This window comes from Lacerta agilis, chromosome 8 (assembly GCF_009819535.1).
Source record: "Lacerta agilis isolate rLacAgi1 chromosome 8, rLacAgi1.pri, whole genome shotgun sequence".
NCBI classification, from domain to species: domain Eukaryota; kingdom Metazoa; phylum Chordata; class Lepidosauria; order Squamata; family Lacertidae; genus Lacerta; species Lacerta agilis.
This window is the reverse complement of record NC_046319.1, coordinates 39,111,837-39,130,096: the sequence shown is the minus strand read 5'-3', so window position 1 is coordinate 39,130,096 and position 18,260 is coordinate 39,111,837. Positions and strand designations below refer to the sequence as shown.

The 18,260-nt window shown below is 51.5% G+C and overlaps 1 protein-coding gene across 1 annotated transcript; it reads left to right on the top strand.

The window, feature by feature from the left end:
* The first annotated feature begins 452 nt into the window (after positions 1 to 452).
* On the top strand, positions 453 to 16,697 carry DBNDD1 (dysbindin domain containing 1). The gene is made up of 4 exons (XM_033157058.1): positions 453 to 541; positions 8,478 to 8,630; positions 9,070 to 9,210; positions 12,642 to 16,697. The coding sequence occupies exons 1-4, from the start codon at positions 511 to 513 to the stop codon at positions 12,809 to 12,811; spliced, it is 495 nt and encodes a 164-aa protein (XP_033012949.1). The 5' UTR covers positions 453 to 510; the 3' UTR covers positions 12,812 to 16,697.
* The last annotated feature ends 1,563 nt before the right edge of the window (positions 16,698 to 18,260 follow it).

The following is an 18,260-nucleotide window of genomic DNA, read 5'->3' as shown; positions in this document are numbered from 1 at the left end:
CTTCCCCTGACTTCAGCGGGGTGCGGATTGCGCCGGGAACTCTGCACGTGCTCAGAGGCGCTCGCCTTTTCGACGTTCCCGGGCTCAGATTTCGCGAGGCGGTCGCGGAAGGTTCCGGAGGGAGCCGAACGCCCAAGTCAGCCAAGCAGCCCGCTGGGTGAGCTGGTGGTGCGGACCGGCGGGAGGGCCATTCGCTCGCTGGCGCGGCCGCCTCCCGCGCACCCCGCCCCCGTCCCCTCCCCTCGGCCAGTGCCTAGTGGCGCTCCTCGACGGCCGAGGTGGGGGGCTGCCGCGGCCGCCGCTGCTCTGCTGTGCCTGCCTTCCTGCCTCGCCCCCCACCCGAACCGGCTGGCCGGGCCCGCTCCTGCTCCTCCCCGGCGATGAGCTCTCGGGCTGCTGGCGCGGCTGGTGCAGTGACCAGAGCGGCGCGCACGGAGGCGGCGGCGGCGGCGGCGGCGGCTCGTCAGGCGGCGGAGGGAACGAGCGCAGCGGCTGCAACAGCCCGGACGCATGGAGGGGCCGGGAGGGGCCGCCACCCCGGGTAAGTGCGCCGCTCGCGGCGGAGGACGCAGCCCCAGCGGGTGCCCTCCCTCCCTTGGCGGATCGCTGGAGCAAGTGGGGCCGCCGCCCCGATGCCGCGGTGAGGGGCTCCGTCCCGCCTGCAGCGGGCGCTGCTGCGCAGGAGCTGCCTGGACGGGCAGGAGGGCGCCTCGGACGCTCCGAGGGCCGGGGGCTGTTGGACGGGGCCGCTATCCTCTCCCTCCCCGCGCTGGTCAGGAAGGGTCCCCCAGTCCCCGGCCGCGAATCATAGGGATCACCCGGCCGGTGGCTAGGGGGGCATCGCTCTTAGTTGGTGGTGACTCGGGCGGAGGACGCCTTGGGAATCCCCACCGCGCGCCCCCAATTTGGGCAAGGCGCCGTGGAGTGTGTCCGCGGAGGATGGATGGGGCCGCACAGTGGGCATAGCTGTCAACTTTTCCCTTTTCTTGCGAGGAATCCTATTCGGAATAATGGAATTTCCCTTAAAAAAAAAGGGAAAAGTTGACAGCTATGGCAGTGGGGTGTGATCGGAATGCTCCCGGAGTGGAGTCTGGAGCTCTGGGCCGGGGAGGGTGTGGCTGCCTTGGGCGCGGTGGGAAGGTCGCGGTTGGGCACGTTTGTCCATTGCCACTTTGCAAGAGGCTCCGGGGTGATGCGTGCTTGGAGGGCCCGATGGAGCTGGCTGCCTTGCGGGGAGCCTGCTTGGCACTTGGAGCTGCAAGTAGCCTGGCCGGCTGCTTTGAGTGGAGCGGGACTCGGGAGGGAGGCAGCAGTTCCAGGGGTCTTGCCCAGGGCAAGTAGGCTACCCGCTCTCCACTTTGCTCCAGTCCAGGCTGGAGAAAGATCTCTTCCCCATCCCTCCTTGAAGCAGGCAGAAGGTCTCTTAGCTGTCCCAGCTGTGGCACCCCTCGAGGGTATCGTCCCCGTTCCACATCTGGAGCCCAGCAGGAGAGGAAAGGCAGCCCAGCAGCCCGATGCCCTGACCAGTTTCCCCTGACCAGGCGCAAGCCCGGGGGCAGGCTGGTTCTCCGCCGCCGGAGGGAAGCGCCTCCTCGCTGCTGCCCTGCCGCTGGGAAGATGCTGAGACAGGCCCAGCATCGGAACCTGCAACGAGGGCCCCCTTGTGCTTCACAAGGGCTCAGGAGGAGGCGAGTTGGCCCAGGACCCCGCCGGGCTTTGCTTGTTTTTAATCACAGGCCTCGCGCAAGAACGCCCTTGAGCATGTGCAGAATTCTTTCCTCTTTTCGCTGAATAAACTCAATCAGCACCCTCCCCAGGGCTTGAGCTGCTAATTGATGTGTGTCTTGCCCCTTTACCTCAACTCTCTTGGCCACTAGCAGGGGGCGGGAAGGGGTGCTGAATAATATTGGAGAGACAAAGCATGAATTTCATTCAGACCCCTGCTACCTTCCTCCTCCCCAATAATTCGTCCCTCACTCCACCCCCATACACATTTGGCTTCCAGCTCTGGCTGGCCTGATTCCTGGCAGCTCTTGCTTTGAGTATCCGCAGCCAGCCGTTTATTCCCCGTACCAAACGCGCAGCTTCCATCAGCCCAGGCCCGGTGACCTGGAGCGCGTTTCACGTAATATGAGTCAGCAGCAGTTGTGAGACTCTCCCCCCATTCCTCCAAGCCCCCTTCCTTCAGCTGCATGAAGGATGCTGGAGGGGGCAGGCTGGGAGAGGAGCTGAGATGATGAGAGTTGAGAGAAGCAGGCAGGCTCCTTCCTTTTTTGGGGGGGGGGAGAGTGTAGATTGGGGAGGGGGTTGCAGGGGGAAGGGGCAGCCAGCGCAGAGCAGCTGGGCTGATTTCCCCAGACAGATCCAGTCCTTCCAACTCAACAGTCACCAGCAAATTCTCCTAATTGGATTCCCTCTCAACATTCTCCGTTAGGGATGTTGTCAGATTTAGGAGCCTCAGAAGAAAGATGCAATTTCTGAATCTGGCAAGCAGATGCTTAACGTTAATGCCTTATAATGCATCGGCATGATTCTAACATTTAAACGCGCACACATTTTCAAACCTGATTCCAAGATCTGGCCAGAGGCATTTCATCAGACATCCAGGGATGGCTCTAGTATAGTTGGAGTTAGCAGAACCTCTCCTGCTGGAGTCCAGCCCTGGGGGTGCCACTTTACATGGGCTGGCGCAGACCAGCCTCCTATTGGAACAGATAGGTGAGGAATATATTGAACAGAAGGAGTCCAGGCATTCATTGGCAGGAGCAGCAAGGAACTTTTCTCTCTCTCTCAAGGCAAGGGACTCCTTCCCTAGGGTGATCTGTAGGGTTTATTATATACTGTTGGTTGGCAAAACAGATAACAGCAGTGGGTGGGGCCAGGGTCAAAAATGGGCAGTGACACCTCCTTTTCTTTCTCTCCTTGCTATCCATTCCCCCCCCCCCACTGCTGCCTATTTTCTCTCTTACTTTTAGGCACCCCTTCTTCTCCACTTCTCTCTATCTCCAGCAGCCCTTTCTCCCCCTCCCCTGCCCACCGCTGTCTCTTTCTGGCACCCTTTGTTCTTTTTGACACCCCCCCTGTCTTTTTATGACTCCCCTCCTCTCTCTTTCTGACTCCTCTCCTCTTGCTTCCTCTGCCTCTCCACCCAGCAGACTGCCAGGGGAGGGACAGATCCCTCTTGTCAGAGGCCTGAACTGATGGCTTGCCTTTTTTTTTTTGCAATGAGCCTGAGTGCCGCAGGTTGTCCCAGCCCCTGCTTTGCAGCCTACATTTCTGACACAGAGGCAACAGAGGGAGGGAAGGGAGATGGAGACTGGTGGGGTAGATGGGGGAAGGATATGCATTCATTTCAGAGGAAGCAGAATAGATCATAAAAGCAGCAGGCACATGAAAATATAAAACCTTATCTAAAACTCTTTTGTTAGAGATAGAAATGCACTATGAAGGAATTATTTTTGCATTATGGTGCTCCATTGGGGAGCAAGGAGAAATAAGATCCTTTAACACAGCATCTCCCTTCTTTCCTGCCCCCCCCCCGGCAGCAGGAATGACCCCAAATTTTCCTCATTAACAGTGCACATCCTCCTTTACAGAAATAAATCTGACATTTAGATGTGGCTGTTACTAGTGACCTCCTGAGTCTGGGCTACTGTGTTTGTTTTGAGCCAATCAAAAGCATGTCAGTGATATTTCAAAAAGGAACCAAGGCTTAAGGATGAGTCAATACTGTAAAGAAGCAAAGAGGATCCTGGCTCAGACTGGCAGCTTCTGCTCAGCAAGAAGAGTGGGGGTCGGAAATTGTTGTCCTTTTCCCCAGACTGGAATAACATGTGGAATCTATACACATAAACAAGCTAGGAGTTGGCAACTTGGCACCCGTGGGCACAATGGCACCCTTGAGGTCTTGCTTGGGTGTCCACAAAGGCTTTTAGGCTACCCGCCCCCATTCACTGTCTTATTGTCTGTGAAATTGTGAGGGGGGTGGTCCTACTTTCTCCCCCTTGAAAAGTGTATAGCTATAACACTAAAGGAGGAAGTTGGAAAGAATGTTGCTCTTTCCCACATCCTCTTTCACTTCTATGTGTTTTTCAAGGCTCAGATTAAGTATTTTATTTAGATCCTTTGGAAAAGCAGAACACACACATACGTGTCTGTGTGCATTATCACCCTTTCTGTCTCTCAGGATGGGGGCTGTTCTAGGGAGAGAAGAGCTCAGAGGCATTGGCACTCCCTCAAAATTCCACATGTGCCCAGAAAATGGTTCCCATGCCAGGTTTCAGCTGCAGAATGAGGAACATGTTCAGCACCTCTGAACATGTGCAGAGTATATTTTGTTTACCACTGGGATGCAGCAAATCCCCAAATACTCAGTTGGTTAAACATCTGTCTTAATTTTGTTTAGATTGGTTTTTATTGGTTGTTAAGATGATTTTAAATGGTTGCATTGGTTGCCACTTTACCAGGAAAGCAGACTATATGCATGCAGAAAATTAACCAACAAAATCAATCAACCAATGGGGTGTGGGTGTGTGTGTTTCAAGACAAACCGTAGCCCTGGTACTTCTCTTTTTGGGAGGAAAAAAGCATTTGCTACTGGAGCTGTTTGTAAGGTGGAATCTGCTGATTACCATGAGCTGCTGCAGGTTAAACAGGCAATTCTGATTTAGCAAGGAGTTCTGCAACCTGTAGAATGGGTTGGATGAAATGCAAAGAGTTTGGACAGAATCCAGTTAAGTAAACAGCTCTGTTTGGGCTAGGAGAAATGTGCGTTTGTTCTGTCTCTGCTGTTGGAAAATGACAGTGGATAGTTGTGTGTTCTTGGATGTTGGGGGGGCCTCCTTTGAAATAAGCATCACCCCTGCTGGCAGTGCTGTACCCCCCCAAATCCTTCATGACTCTTAGGTTAAGAAAGAACCAGATTTTTACCCACTCTAGTCCATGTATTCCCTGGGACCGCATCATCCCAATCAAATAGATCAGGGCATGCTGACTGCAGAACTGGCAAAGAAGAAGATGATGAAGAAGCAGCAGCAGCAGCTTTGGATCCATGGCTTAATTGCCCACAACGTAGCTTGGGAGGCATTCTCAAATCCCAGATGTTGTCAGCAGCTCAGGACAAGAAGATGTTGCTCTCACTGAAATTCCCCCTTTCACTGCCCTTGCTTTGAGCTGGCTAAATGGAGACCTCTTGCTCTCTCTGCTCAATGCTAATAGGTTCATTGCCCCTGGAGCAAGCAAGGGCTGTGGGCTCCCTTTCCCCTTAGCTCCAGTCCATTAGGGAATATTGCCTCTCGCTTCATTCAGTGCTGCTAGTACATCTCTATTGGGAATCAATGCCCACCTCCCCCACCCTCCTCCTGCTGGGCACACTGCGCTGCTGCTGCACATCTGTGGATGAACGGAGGAGGCATGGAAATTAAAGAGCACTTTGTTTTTCCAGTGTGATGCGCAGGGATGCCACAGCAAAATCCTGGAAGCACACACATACACGCACACCTGCAATCATGTAAGGGTACGCTGGAGGACTCAAATTCAGGACACGCGTGCTGGAGGAGGGTAGTTTTGTGCGGGAGAGTGATGTGAAAAATGAGAGCAGTGTTGACCATGGGTCTTCCCAGCACATCAACATGTATGCTTAGCTAGCGGGGATTTGCATTTATGTTGTGGGTAACAGCACCAACATCCTGCCTGTTAATGAGCGGGTAGGACCCAGCCTGCTAATCATTCGTGGCACAAACCTCATGTGCCCCTGTTGTAGGGTGCCAGTTGCCTGATAGCTGTCACGGTACTGGGGCAGTGACTGTGTGTGGCCTTGGCACAATGGACGAGGTGGAGAGGATTACCCAAGCTCAGAGGTTCTGCTTTTCTGTGTCTCTCTAGCTGAGCCCTTTATATGAGTGAACTGTGCAGACACAGCCTTTTTGGCACCAGCCATGATGTAAAGAAGGAGAGGGGGCACACATGCAAAGTCCTGGCACCTGGGGAGGGTCATGTGTACCACAACAAGCCCCCAACTTAGCTGCCAACACTGGGCAAAGTGAACATCTCATCAGAGCATCTAGGGAGACCTGAGCTATGACCTACAGGGAACACCAAAGAATAGGATTTACTAACAGCAGCCTTCCCCAACCTGGTGCCCTCCAGCCATTTTGGACCACAATTCTCATAATCCCCAGCCAGTGCTGCTGATGGGAAGCATACACCAAAACAGCTGGAGGGAATCAGGTTGGGGAAGGCTGCTGGCTCAGAGTCTCTCATTGTGTGACAGTTCTAGACTCTTGTGCAATTGCATTGCTGGGATTACCTGCACATACAGAAGCCAAGGCTGCTGGCATGTCTTTCACCCCTTGGGTACAAAACTGATGGCCATGGAGGAGGGGGTCAGTGGGGAGACATCTGAGCACACACAGCCCATGGCTCACAGTCAGGACAGTAGCTCTGGTGGCATCTTCCTTCCTCCTGACAAACCAGCCTTTGTTCTGGGTCTGCCTGCCGGCCTGCTCTGAAACAGACCAGTCTTTTGTCATTGCAACTCCCAGCAGCAGCTGGTTCCTTAGCAGGAGCCCCAGGTTCTTGGTACCCATCTGTAAATTGCCCTGGGAGAAAGTGCCAACCTTTCTTCCTTTGCCGCTCTTCAGGCAAAGCCAGCTGCTGCTCTTCCTGTTTTGTCCCACACCTCTCTGGGTAGCTCTAGGAGTCCTTTTAGAGTTATGAGGCAGGGGGTGCTTAATACTGAGAAAGGGGGAGATAAGGCTCCCTTCCCTCTTTCCTGGATGAGCTCTTCATCCAAGGCTGAGCAAACAGAAGAAAGGGCAAGGAGAAGGAAGGTAACAAGGGGTAGGGAGGGGTGTATCAGGTGTCTGCTTTTGCAAACACAGCCCCTTTGTTAACAGCCTCACAGCTGCAAAGAGCCTCTTGCTGCAGATTGTGCAGCTTTGCTCATTTACCCCCATTTTCAGTTTGGGGTGCCCATCCTAGAAGAAAGCTGCACAATGATGCTTTGAAGCCTGGATAACTCAGTTGGTTAGAGCATGGTGCTGATAATGCCAAGGCTGCAGGTTTGATCCCTGTATAGGATAGCTGCCTATTCCTGCATTGCAAGGGGTGGGACTTGGACGACCCTGCAGGTCCCTTCCAACTCTACAATTATATGATTCTAAGACCATGAACCTGCAGAAGTGCATCTGTGTGGCTTGACTTGGCTTGCAATGAATGGGAGCCACGTAAAGAGGGAAATGGGAAGGGAAGATGAGAGGACAAAGACCACAGGGGTATTGCAGGTTGGCATTCCAATTACGTAAAAAAGAGGGCACAGATTTCCATATAAAATTTTATATGTATGGATGTATAGCCAGACGTCCTTTTCTCATGGTAGCTACCCAGATGCCAGTGGAGAGCCCTCAAGTAGGAGCTGAGCCCAAGAGCCCTCTCCTCACTTTGATTCCCAGCAACTGCTGTTCAGAAGCAGGTTGCCTCTGACTGTGGAGGCAGAACATGGCCATCGAGGCTAGTAGCCAATGACAGACTTACCATCCATGAATTTGGAAGGCCTTTGGTTGGCAGAGGCTTGGTTAGGGGCTTGGAGCAGAATAGAAAGCTATTAAGGAGTGAGGCTGCAGGAAGAACATGCAGGAAGAGCAACAGCAAATATCTTAAGCTGAAGTTTAAGTGGAAGAACCGTGGGAGACGCTTTTGACATGGTGCCAGTCTGTGCTGGATGCAAGGAGGGAATAACACACACACACACGGGAGACAGCCAAGCTGCAGCTAGACGTGGTAGGCAGGATTAATCCTTGCAGCCGAATTCAGTACAGGAGGGTGAAGAAATGCAAAATTGGAGAGTCAAAGCAAAGAGGAATGCTGTAGCTCAGCTGAACCAACACCTGAGCTTTGGTAGAAGCGGGGGATGGAACTTGTTCCTTGGTTTCTCATCTGCCATGAATAAGTTGCAGGAGCAGCCTGGTTAAGGAGTTGGAGTTTAAGAACAGAGAAGCATTAGAAGAGCCTGCTGGAACAGGCCAGTGGCCCATCTAGTCCAGCATCCTGTTCTCACAGTGGCTAACCAGATGCCTGCGGGAAACCAGCAAGCAGGATTTGAGCACAAGGACACTCTCCCCTCCTGTGGTTCCCAGCAAGTGGTCTTCAGAAGCCTTACAGCCTCAAACTTTTGAGGCAGAACCATCATGGCTAGTAGCCATCCAGGCTGGTGGTCAGTTCAGGGGTCTGTTCCCAGAATTCGCTGCAGAAACAAAGGGCAGTCCCACTCAGCTTCCTTCATGCCAATTTTTTTTGGGGGGGGGGGGCTTGTATGGGAAACAGGCCTCTCCTACCTGTTGGCCACCAAGCCTGACTGTATCCACCTGAACTAAAAAGGGATGCTGATGCTGGGTGGGGCTGATCAGGCTTGCGTAGTGATTCTCCCTCTGCTCTCCTACTTGTCTCCTGTAAGCAAATGCAACCCTTTGTCGTTTCAGAGCTGATTAAAGGGGCCCAAACGCCAGAGCGGCTGGCCCCCCTTATTGTGCCCATACATGGACTGGTGGAAGAGCCCCACAGTCCCCCTGCTGAGGAAGAAGGAGGGATCCCAATCCCCACTTCTGGGCTGCTGCAGGTTGCGGAGCGCAGGCGTAAGTAAAACCTGGAAGGAAGGAGTTTGCTCACTGCTGGCCATAGGAGAAGGCAAAGACTTTTCTGGGCCCCTAGCCCAGCTCAGCAACTCCCCCTGAGACTTGGGCTCCCTTACAGCTGCATCTCCTGGGAGCAGCAGAAAGGCCCATCTGGGAAGTTACCACAAATAAGAAGCATACTGTACTTCACATTCATATAAAGCGCAGAGGCTAAAAGGCTGAGCTACGGAATCAGGAAAGTCCCTGGCTCAAATCTTGCCTCTGCCATTAACTCACCAGTGTTACCTCTCAGACCTCAGTCTGCAGACCATCTGCAGTGTGGGGAAGGCATGTAGGAGGATGTCCAATTCCAGGACAACTGACCTTATCAGAGGGCCTTCTCATCTGTTCCCACACTGCCTAACTGGTCATGGTTCTCACTGACATCTTGTCTCCACAGAACCATTGAGCAGTGTCTCCTCCCTCGAGGTGCATTTTGACCTGCTGGACCTAACTGAGCTTACAGACATGTCTGACCAGGAGCTGGCAGAGGTCTTTGCTGACTCCGATGATGAGAACACAGGCAATGAATCCCCTGCTGGTAAGTGTGGGCGCCCAATTTAATCTTAAACCAATTAATTATGCAAGCTTTAAAATGGAGGAACTAATTAGTCCATTCCAACTGCATACATCTGCATAGACCTAAGATAGCTCTAAAGGCTGGGGGAGAAACATGTTGGGATTCAAAAGAGGGATCAGCAAGCTGTGGCCTTTGAAATGTTGCTGGACTACAACTCCTATCATCCTTGACAAAAGAGTGCAAGATGCGACTGCTGGGTTGAGCCAACAGATGTAGATCTATTGATCAATGTGGCACTCATCCTGCTAGGCATGTGGGGAGAGGCAGTGTCACATAAGTTGACTTTGCAAAGCAGCTAAGCAAGTGCCTTATGGGGGGGGGGTGTGTGTCAGCTGACACCTTTCCACCCACCCTCTAGTAATCTCACTTGCAAGTGTGAGATTACTTAGGAGAAGCATACTGTATCTGAATAGGCGACTGCTCTCCAGTTTTAATCCTAGAAAATGTTCTAACCACAAAGTTGCCGTTTCTGCAGCTACTTAGAATGCTTTCCTTTTTATAGCATAGTTCCTGCTGGACAGGATTAATGTTGTTACCCCATTCAGTAGGATTTTATTGATTTCAATATAATTCTGGTCTGTTGTTCCCCTCCCCAGGCTTTAACAAGAAGCAGTTCAGACATGATGCCACAAAGGGCCTAAGCCTCAGATGTATGCCCTGAGATCTGTTGCCTTCCAACCTGAAGCATTTTCAATTGCAAAATGGCAACTCTGTGTGGTGCCTTACGGCTCCGCAAAGTATGTTTCTGTACTCGGGTGCCCCAATTTCTTTTTTCTTTTTCTTCATGCATCAAATTCTCAAAATTACTTTTTAAAAAACTGTTGATGTTCAGTGCACAAGAATGAGTCTATGAGGCCCAATTCTTGCTGCGCAATCCTATCCATCTCTAGCCAGAGGTAACTCCCACTGAGTTCTATGGTGCTTACTCCCAGTTAAGTGGGAACAGGATTGCAAACAGAGTAAGATGCTTTTAATCAGCTAGGCAAGATCTAGGGCACAAAGACTAGGGCCTTTGCGGGTGGGAAGAGTGCCTGGCAACTGGCTTGTGGGGCTTGCACATCACCCCAGGCAGAGCTGCTGCGGCAGAAAGGTCACCTGAGCCAATCAACCCCACCTGTGATGATAAGGAACCTAAGCATGGAGTGACAGTGTGAAATCTGCTTAATCAAGCATGCCGGTAGGGGTGTGTGTGCGCCTCGTTAAGCAGCCCAGCTGTGCCAAGAGTCTCAGAAAACAGATAGCGTTTGACAGGTGTCTCAGAAAGGGAGACACTTTGGCTTAGAGGATGTTCTCTTTGATTGTGGAAAATATCAAGCTTCTCCCTGGGGCAAGCTGGTTCTCCTCTGAGTGATGATGTCCTCATTATCTGCTTGAGGATGATGCGCAAGCTATTGCTCTAGGGAGGGCTTGTGTGCGCTGTGTGCGCTGTGTGTGTGTGTGTGTGTGTGTGTGTGTGTGTGTGTGTGTAGGGAGGAGGGAGAGCTCCCCCATCCCATGATTCCAGGCCCTCTTGCATAGCGCTCTTCTTCTGCCCCTCCCAGAGCAATGGCACGATGAGCAGCTGTGCTGAGAGGGGTATGAAGAGGGTGTCTGCGATGGTGTCTGCGGAGGCAGCAGCTGCATCCCAGTGACACAGATGGAGTGGAAATGCAGATCAGCCTCCTTGGTGGGAAAGTGTGAGTGGAATTAATGAGGAGAGTTCCCTGCACTCTCAGCAGACAAGAAGAGGCAGGGAGGGAAATCCAGGCTGCAGTTCGGCTTTTTGATTTGTTATTATTGGCCATCATGTGCATGGATCACACAGATTGAGGCAAGCAGACTCTCAGGGGATCTGCCAAAAACACCCAGTGGATCCCACACCTCTGTTCTACCTCTTCACAGAAAATGCGGGGCTCAAAGTCCTCCCTCTTTCACTGGGAGGCTGCGTCAGGAAAGGGAGCTTATTTGATTTTGAGCAGGCCTTGCAAAATGTATTGGATGCATAGGCCGCAAGTTCAGCAAGGGAGACCCATGTGAGCTGCTCATCAAGGCTCCACTGAACTAGCTGGATGTGTCCTTTGATGTGGACACAGCTGGGAGCTGGCGTTGCGCATGACTAGCTGCCCCTCGCTGGAGTGGGAGGACTTTGTGTATCTCACTGAGAATTTAAAGTTGGCTACTGTTTTAATCTGCTTCTCTTCTCCTCTGTTGTTGTTTTATCTGTTTTGAAAATTTCTTTTGCTTTTATTGTACATTGCTTCAGATAGCTGCCTTTGACACCCAGTATGTGGAAAGACTGATCGTAAATTAAGGGTTACAGGTGGGTAGCCGTGTTGGTCTGCCATAGTCGAAACAAAATAGAAAATTATTTCCAGTAGCACCTTAGAGACCAACTGAGTTTGTTCTTGGTATGAGCTTTCGTGTGCATTGGTATCTGAAGAAGTGTGCATGCACACAAAAGCTCATACCAAGAACAAACTCAATTGGTCTCTAAGGTGCTACTGGAAAGAATTTTCTATTTTGTAAATTAAGGGCTCGTCCACACTTAAGTTTGACTTGTATTTTGATTGCATTGTGCCCAGATTACCGTACTTTTCCATCTATAAGACGAGGGTTTTTAATTAAAAAATTAGCTTTAAAATTATCCCTAGTTTTATACATGGGTAGTGCAGAGTGGGGTTGGGCGATTGGTTGCAGCCGCAAGCAGGAGATTCTCAGTGGTGATTGGTGGCTGTGAGAAGGGCTGCTGGTGATTGGCTGCCATTTTCCATTTTCTTAATTTGGAGTCCCAAAAAATAGGGGGCGTCTTATACATGGGGGTGTGTTATATATGGAAAAAAATACTGTAATTCCCCAGGGTCTGAGAAGTTTTCTCATTGTTCTGCAGCTGTGCCTTGTGAAAACCAGTTCTTACCCACTGAACTGGATCTTCTCAGATGCACAGAAAATCCGAAGAGAGATGTTGCTTACCGAGCTTCTGAGTCAATGGGTACAATGGATTTCCCCCAAGGCACAGCCAGAGAACAATGGGGAAACTCTTAGACCTGGGGGAATTAATTGGTACACAACGCAATCAAAATACAGGCAGACAGAAGTGTGCCTGAGCCCTGATTTTTGCAAAATCTCCAAGAAAGAAAGAAAGAAAGAAAGTAAGTTTTGAGGGGTTTTTTTAATAGGAATTTTGCCCAAAAAAAAAAACAACACTTACAATGTAGGCTGCCATACACCCGGATTTCCCCAGACATTCTAAATGATTTCTGAAAATTCTGCCTGGACACTATTTTTGGCGGACAAATCCCCAGATATGTCCAGGAAATTCCGGACATATGGCAGTCCTAACGTAAGGTCTGTAAGTGTGAGGAAGCAACCAGGTGTGGTCAGGTCCCGACCTGCCTTTCTTTCTCTCGGCATAGGTCTGCACCCCCACCCCCATCCTAACCCCCGGGCCGGCTACCTGCGCTCCCCATCCTGGACAAGGTCAAAAGGTGAGCAGGGCCGGGAGAAGAAGCACCTCAGCGACTCGGAGCTCCAGGCCAGCAAAGCAGACACTTTCCTTACTGTGGAGAAGCCGAAAGAAGAATAACGAGAGTCAGAAGCCAGACCAAGGTGCCAACACTCACTCTTGCACTAACCACAAATTCCAAGCAATTTGTGACCTTAAGAGACATTCATTCTGCCTCCTCCTCCGCCTCCCTTCCTTCCTCCCAGGTCAAGACATTTGCCAGTCTTTCTGGTTGTGTAAAAATCATTTCGCTTAGCCCACGGCCATGAGTTACGTTTGCCCATCAGGAACCTTCTTTGCATTGCCATCAGCACCAAGCAGCAGGTGCCACATCTAGGGGAGGCGGCTGCGGCCCTGTTTCCTTTAGGCACTTTTGTACCTTCTGCTGCTACCTTCTCAACAAAGCCAGTGGCGATAGACACACCAACAAGAGGCTACCTTGCTGGGGACGAGTAGAAATGGGAGAGGGAGAGCGGCTTGAAGCACAGAGCAATAGAGAAAAAGTTCCCCCTCTTCAGCCACGTGCCTTGAGCAACGCTGGGGTGGTGGGAGGCAACGTCTCAGCCAGGGAAAGGAACCCTGTTATACCAAAGGAACCCGGGGGCAACTCAGAACCATTTCAACAACACTTCCAGGATATGTGGTGAAGCCAGAAGTCCGGCTGCCAGGAGGACCTGCTGGGAAAGGGTGGAACCAGCCCTCACTTCCGAAAAGCACATTTTCTTCCCAGTGGCCTTAACTCCCAGCTGCTGCTTTGGGGTTTTGGTCTTCTTAGCACACAGCTTCCACAGGCTTGGCCTGGCTCAGCATCAGGGCAGCTGCACGCTTCTCCTCCTGCAACTTTGTGCATTCTCATGAGGAGGAAGAGCTCCCTCCACGGCCGGCGAGGGTGACAAACAACTGCTTTGAAGCCAGGCAGGAGCGGGACCGAATTGAGCAGCTAAACCCATACTCTGGTACATCCCCTTGTGAACTGGGGAGGCCTCTTTGTGCCAGTGGAAAGAGGCATGCTGCTCAGACTGCTTCTTGCACTGTTGTGCATTAAACCAGAAGCTCTCAGCCAAGTGCTGGACCCAACTTCTGTGTTTTCCCTAGTGGTGGCACTCTGGTGCCTGAATGCCCTTGTAGCAGTGACGGGGAGTTAGTTCAATCTCTGGGGTCCCCTTCAGCACAGGCTCCTCCCAAGGCTTAACCACCCTCTTGTACCCTATTGAGGTTTTGGGGCCTCAGAAACTTTGGGGGCCCACTGTCCAGTTTACCTTGCCTTCCTCACCATGGCTGGTCAGCCACCTGGTGTTGCTGCTTGGCAGACTGGGCACCTGCTGTTGGCACCCAGTTAGCTCAACCCAGAGGGTTGCATCCCCTCTCTGCTCCCCCCCCAAAAAAAGTCCCCTTCTCCTCTCCTTCTCAGGATGGGAAAGGCAGGATGGGGCAGGAACAGCAGCTTCTCTCTCCCAGCCCTACACCATTCAAATCATGTTGCTCCATTCAGTTTGCAAATGTGCCGCAGTCCTTACTGTGTTTGCTATCGAAACATGCCTGTCAGTGACATTGAACCGGAGACCATTCAGTTAGGTGGGACCACAGGCCAGAGCTCAGCCCAGCCCTCTAATCTATCAACCACACGGACTCTCCAGACCTCCAACAGAGACGGGGGCACTGCACAAGTCCCAAAGCCTACAGAGTAACTGCACAGCCCTGTTCTGGGTGACTGCATCTTTCTGGGGGAGGGACTGGGGAGCGGCTCCGCAGCCTGAGACACTGCAGTAGCCATGGGCGAAGGGAATGCTGCATTTCTTTACAGCCACCAAGAGAGGTGGTCTGGGCCTTAGTTTAAAGCCGGTTTCCTTGCCAAGCAGATTGGAGGGGGACAAAATCTTCTCATGCATTCCTGGGATGAGTCTGTAGCAAGCAGCAGCCTCCATCTTCTGCAGCATAATGCTGGCATCTTAAGGCAAGAGGGATTTGTGTCAAGACAAATGGAGCTGCAGGTGCCCTGGTACCCGCCCTCCTTCCTTCCTCCTCTTTGGGAATTCAAAAATGCACAGCCCTCAGCCCTCTCCACTTTGCCTGCCACGCCAGAGGAGATAAACTTTCAAGCCCCATTGTGGAGTGCAGAGCGTAGATGAAGAGGACTCTGAAGCTTGTCCAGAGTTTCACGGCTTAACAGATAAGCATCTGCTGATTGCAGCACAAACCGACCTCGCAGCCAGCTGAAGTGGAAATGCTGGTGTATCATGATGCCCAGATGACATATGAGCCACCAGGGAATGTGTGTGTGTGTGTGTGTGTGTGCTGAGAGGGGGCTCAGGGAGAACAACAGCTGCCTGCTTCCCAAATTGATCCTTTGCTTCCACAGCCAAATTCAGCTGTTTGCAGGGATGCTCTCAAGTGCATCCACACTCTTCCAGTTCACGAAACCCAGCCAACCCTGGAACCCTGAGTCCCTGTGCCAATTTAAGCTGGATCTAACACGGGCTTGTGGTGGAAGAGGGACCTCACCAAAAAGCAGCCTCTTCTGGAGGATCTGAGGCTGGTTTCACCCTTGTTATGATCTGAGGAACAGCCAGCTTTGTTGGCCAAAGTGCAGGCAGGAAGTTGCAGCAGGGATACTACCAGATCAGCACAATTACAAAGGCCCAGAGGCAAGGGGAGCAGGGGAGCCAAGGCCACACAGCTGTGCTCGGCCAGGACAGACTTCCCTGGCGTGCTGCATTTTTCTCACTTGGCACAGCGACAGCATCAAGGCCACTTGAAGGCAAAGGCAATGAAGCTCTTCCAGGTGGCGAGTTCATGTTTCCATCAAGTCCAGCCCCTTCATGCTTGGAGACTTACCTCTAGGTTGCTCACACTTGGCAAAGCACAATTCCCGTGGCCTTGCATTGTGCGCAGGTGGGAGAAGACTGCCTCAATAACCCTGACAGATCACCCCTGGGGTCTCCGCTCAAGAGCTACTGGAGGCTATCCTTCACAGCAATCAGGGTTTCATAAAGCCACGGAACCAAATTTTCTAGGAGCAGCAGCTAGAATGACCCATACCGTTCTCTCGCCCCCTCCTTCCTCATGCCAACAGGTCCACCCAGAGGAGCTCAAATGGAGAGTTCTTGATGCCAAGTTAATGAGACACTCATACCCTGCACAAGGTTAAGAGATACTAGTGATCATCATCTAATAATGTGCCATTCCTGGGTAGTACACAGGCTAGGAAGCTAGCAAGCCAGTTGCTCAGCTGGGAGCTCCTTTGCTCCTTCTGCAATGCTTGGCACACGCAACAGAGGACCTGGGCACAGAGGACCAACCAGAGCTTTTCTGCAGGCACACAATGAACAGGGGTCAGGAGGTGGTGCTTCCAGATACTTCTTGCCCAGCTCTTGGCCTCTCATTGGGCAAGGTGTAAGAGCGGGCAAAATGGAGTCTCAACTGCTCTGGCTGAGGCAGCATGGCAGAACTACAGCTTTTACAGGAGCCAATCAGAAGTGTGCTGGATATCACCTAACGATGACCCAACATGTCCTTTGCTGTTCTTGGGGCTGGGCCGCAGCGTTGACTCTGTCACACAAACCACTTGCTGGTGCCATGAGCAGGAAAACTGCCCAATCAACCTTGCAGACCCAGATCTGATCTTGATGATGCCCTGCACACCACCGTCTTGTCATTCACCAAACAGACATGTGTAATTCAGTTCTCTGCACTTGGGGTTTGAAGTTTGAATGTGCCCAGTTATGATTTATTGCTGCCCCCCCTCCAGCCCCTGGGGTCAGACAGCAGTGGCCTCTAAAGCTGTGGAACAGACCCAGCAATAGATCACAGGGCACGTCCTGTCCTGGTAATGTATGTCTGAACCATTAAAGCAAAAATCATTGCTTTTTCTGTTGTTTTGCTTTGTTCTTATGAAGCAAGGAAACAAACAAACCCACATGCAGAAGAAAACAGGCTCTTTATCAAATAAATACACTTGCATTCCCAAGTCCAATGGATTCCTTCCCTAGTCCTTGCATGGAAGGAAAGGCTGCTGAAGTCAGAATCCACAGCACAATGGAAGTGAGGTGGTGGTGGTGGGTGCTGTAAGTTTCCAGCCAGCAGCTGCAGAGCCCACAAAATCTGCTTTGTGCAAACTGTGTTTTCTTGCTCCCTACTGATAACACTGAGGCTCAACTGGGGGTGACTTGTGCCCAACCTGATTTGTTCCCCCTCAATCAGTGGCTTCGTCACAATCTGCTAATCCTGTAGGCCTCCTTCAGCCTCCATATATCTCCCATTTTACCTGAGATATATATTCAGTAGCGTCCACACTGACACATCACACCACTGCTATCTCTAATGTTCTTGGTTATCTATTGCTCCTTGTTGCCCTCCCTGCAGATCTGCTTACCAAGGCTTTCACATCTGCCTTTGTTTACAGAAGATACACGTTTTCCTCTTCTTTAGAAACCTGGTTGTGTTTTGGGGGGCTGGCTTTAGCGCTTGAGTGTTTCATTTTTAAATTAGGTTACGCTTGCACACACTCCAGCAGCACACTGTCTCTCCTTCTATACAGGGCTAAATTTATGGGATGTGCGCAAAAAGCTGAACAGGAGAGAAGGGGGAGCCTACTGAACTGAGTGCAAGCCAAGAGGCGTCTCAGAGGTGCCCACAATCCATATGACATCTGCTCAAGACCCTGCAGAGTTGGATGACCCTGCATCAGAGATGCTCTGAGCTGTTTTATTTATAAGATTTGTGTCCCGCTGTTCAACCCTAAGGTCCCAGGTCAGGTTTTAACAACAGAGAAGACTATAAAAACAGACAAAACCATTACAATTACTACAGCTCCCATCAGCCCCTGTTCCGAAACATCTGGAGGACCCCTGGTGGGGAAGGCTGGAGTATGCAGCATTACTGGGCAAGGAGGACACATAAGTCTGACCTATACCTATATGGTAGATGTGGGGCACCTTTCATGTGAAAATGTGACTCCCTGCAAAGGTTCTCAAGGACAGGGAAAGAAAAAGCAACTCATCATGCAGAAGATGGCTCCTATGCTGGACTCCTGGAAGAAGGTGGCACCCAAACTTATTTTGGTCTTTGAATGTAGCAAATATGCCTTTCAGTAAAGCCAGCAGAGTTTTGCTGAGCTAGTCAGTGTTGTTTCTGCTGAGTCACTTTTCAGAAGCCGGTCGGTCAAACGCTTTGGAATGGCCAGCATACAAGTGAGTAAATAGCAGAAGCAGATAGCAGTGGGGGTGGAGTGGAGGCAGGAGGGCAAGGCTGACACACAGGTTTTACATGGGAGGCTTTGTCAACGTGGGGCAGGGGGTTCAGGATGACTTCTGCCCAGTGGGCAATACATGGGCAAATGGCAGGTTGATTTGGCATTTGGCGGAAGGCTGGATGAAGTGGTTCCAAAGGCAGCGGCTACAAGAAGAGTTGGCACAACACACCCACATCAAAACCCTCACAGGTAGGAATTCTAAGCCTTTCGGCGACTGAGCACAAGGTGCCAAGAAAGGAGTGCTGGAAGTGGTGGTGGTGATGGGGTGAGTTGGGCTGC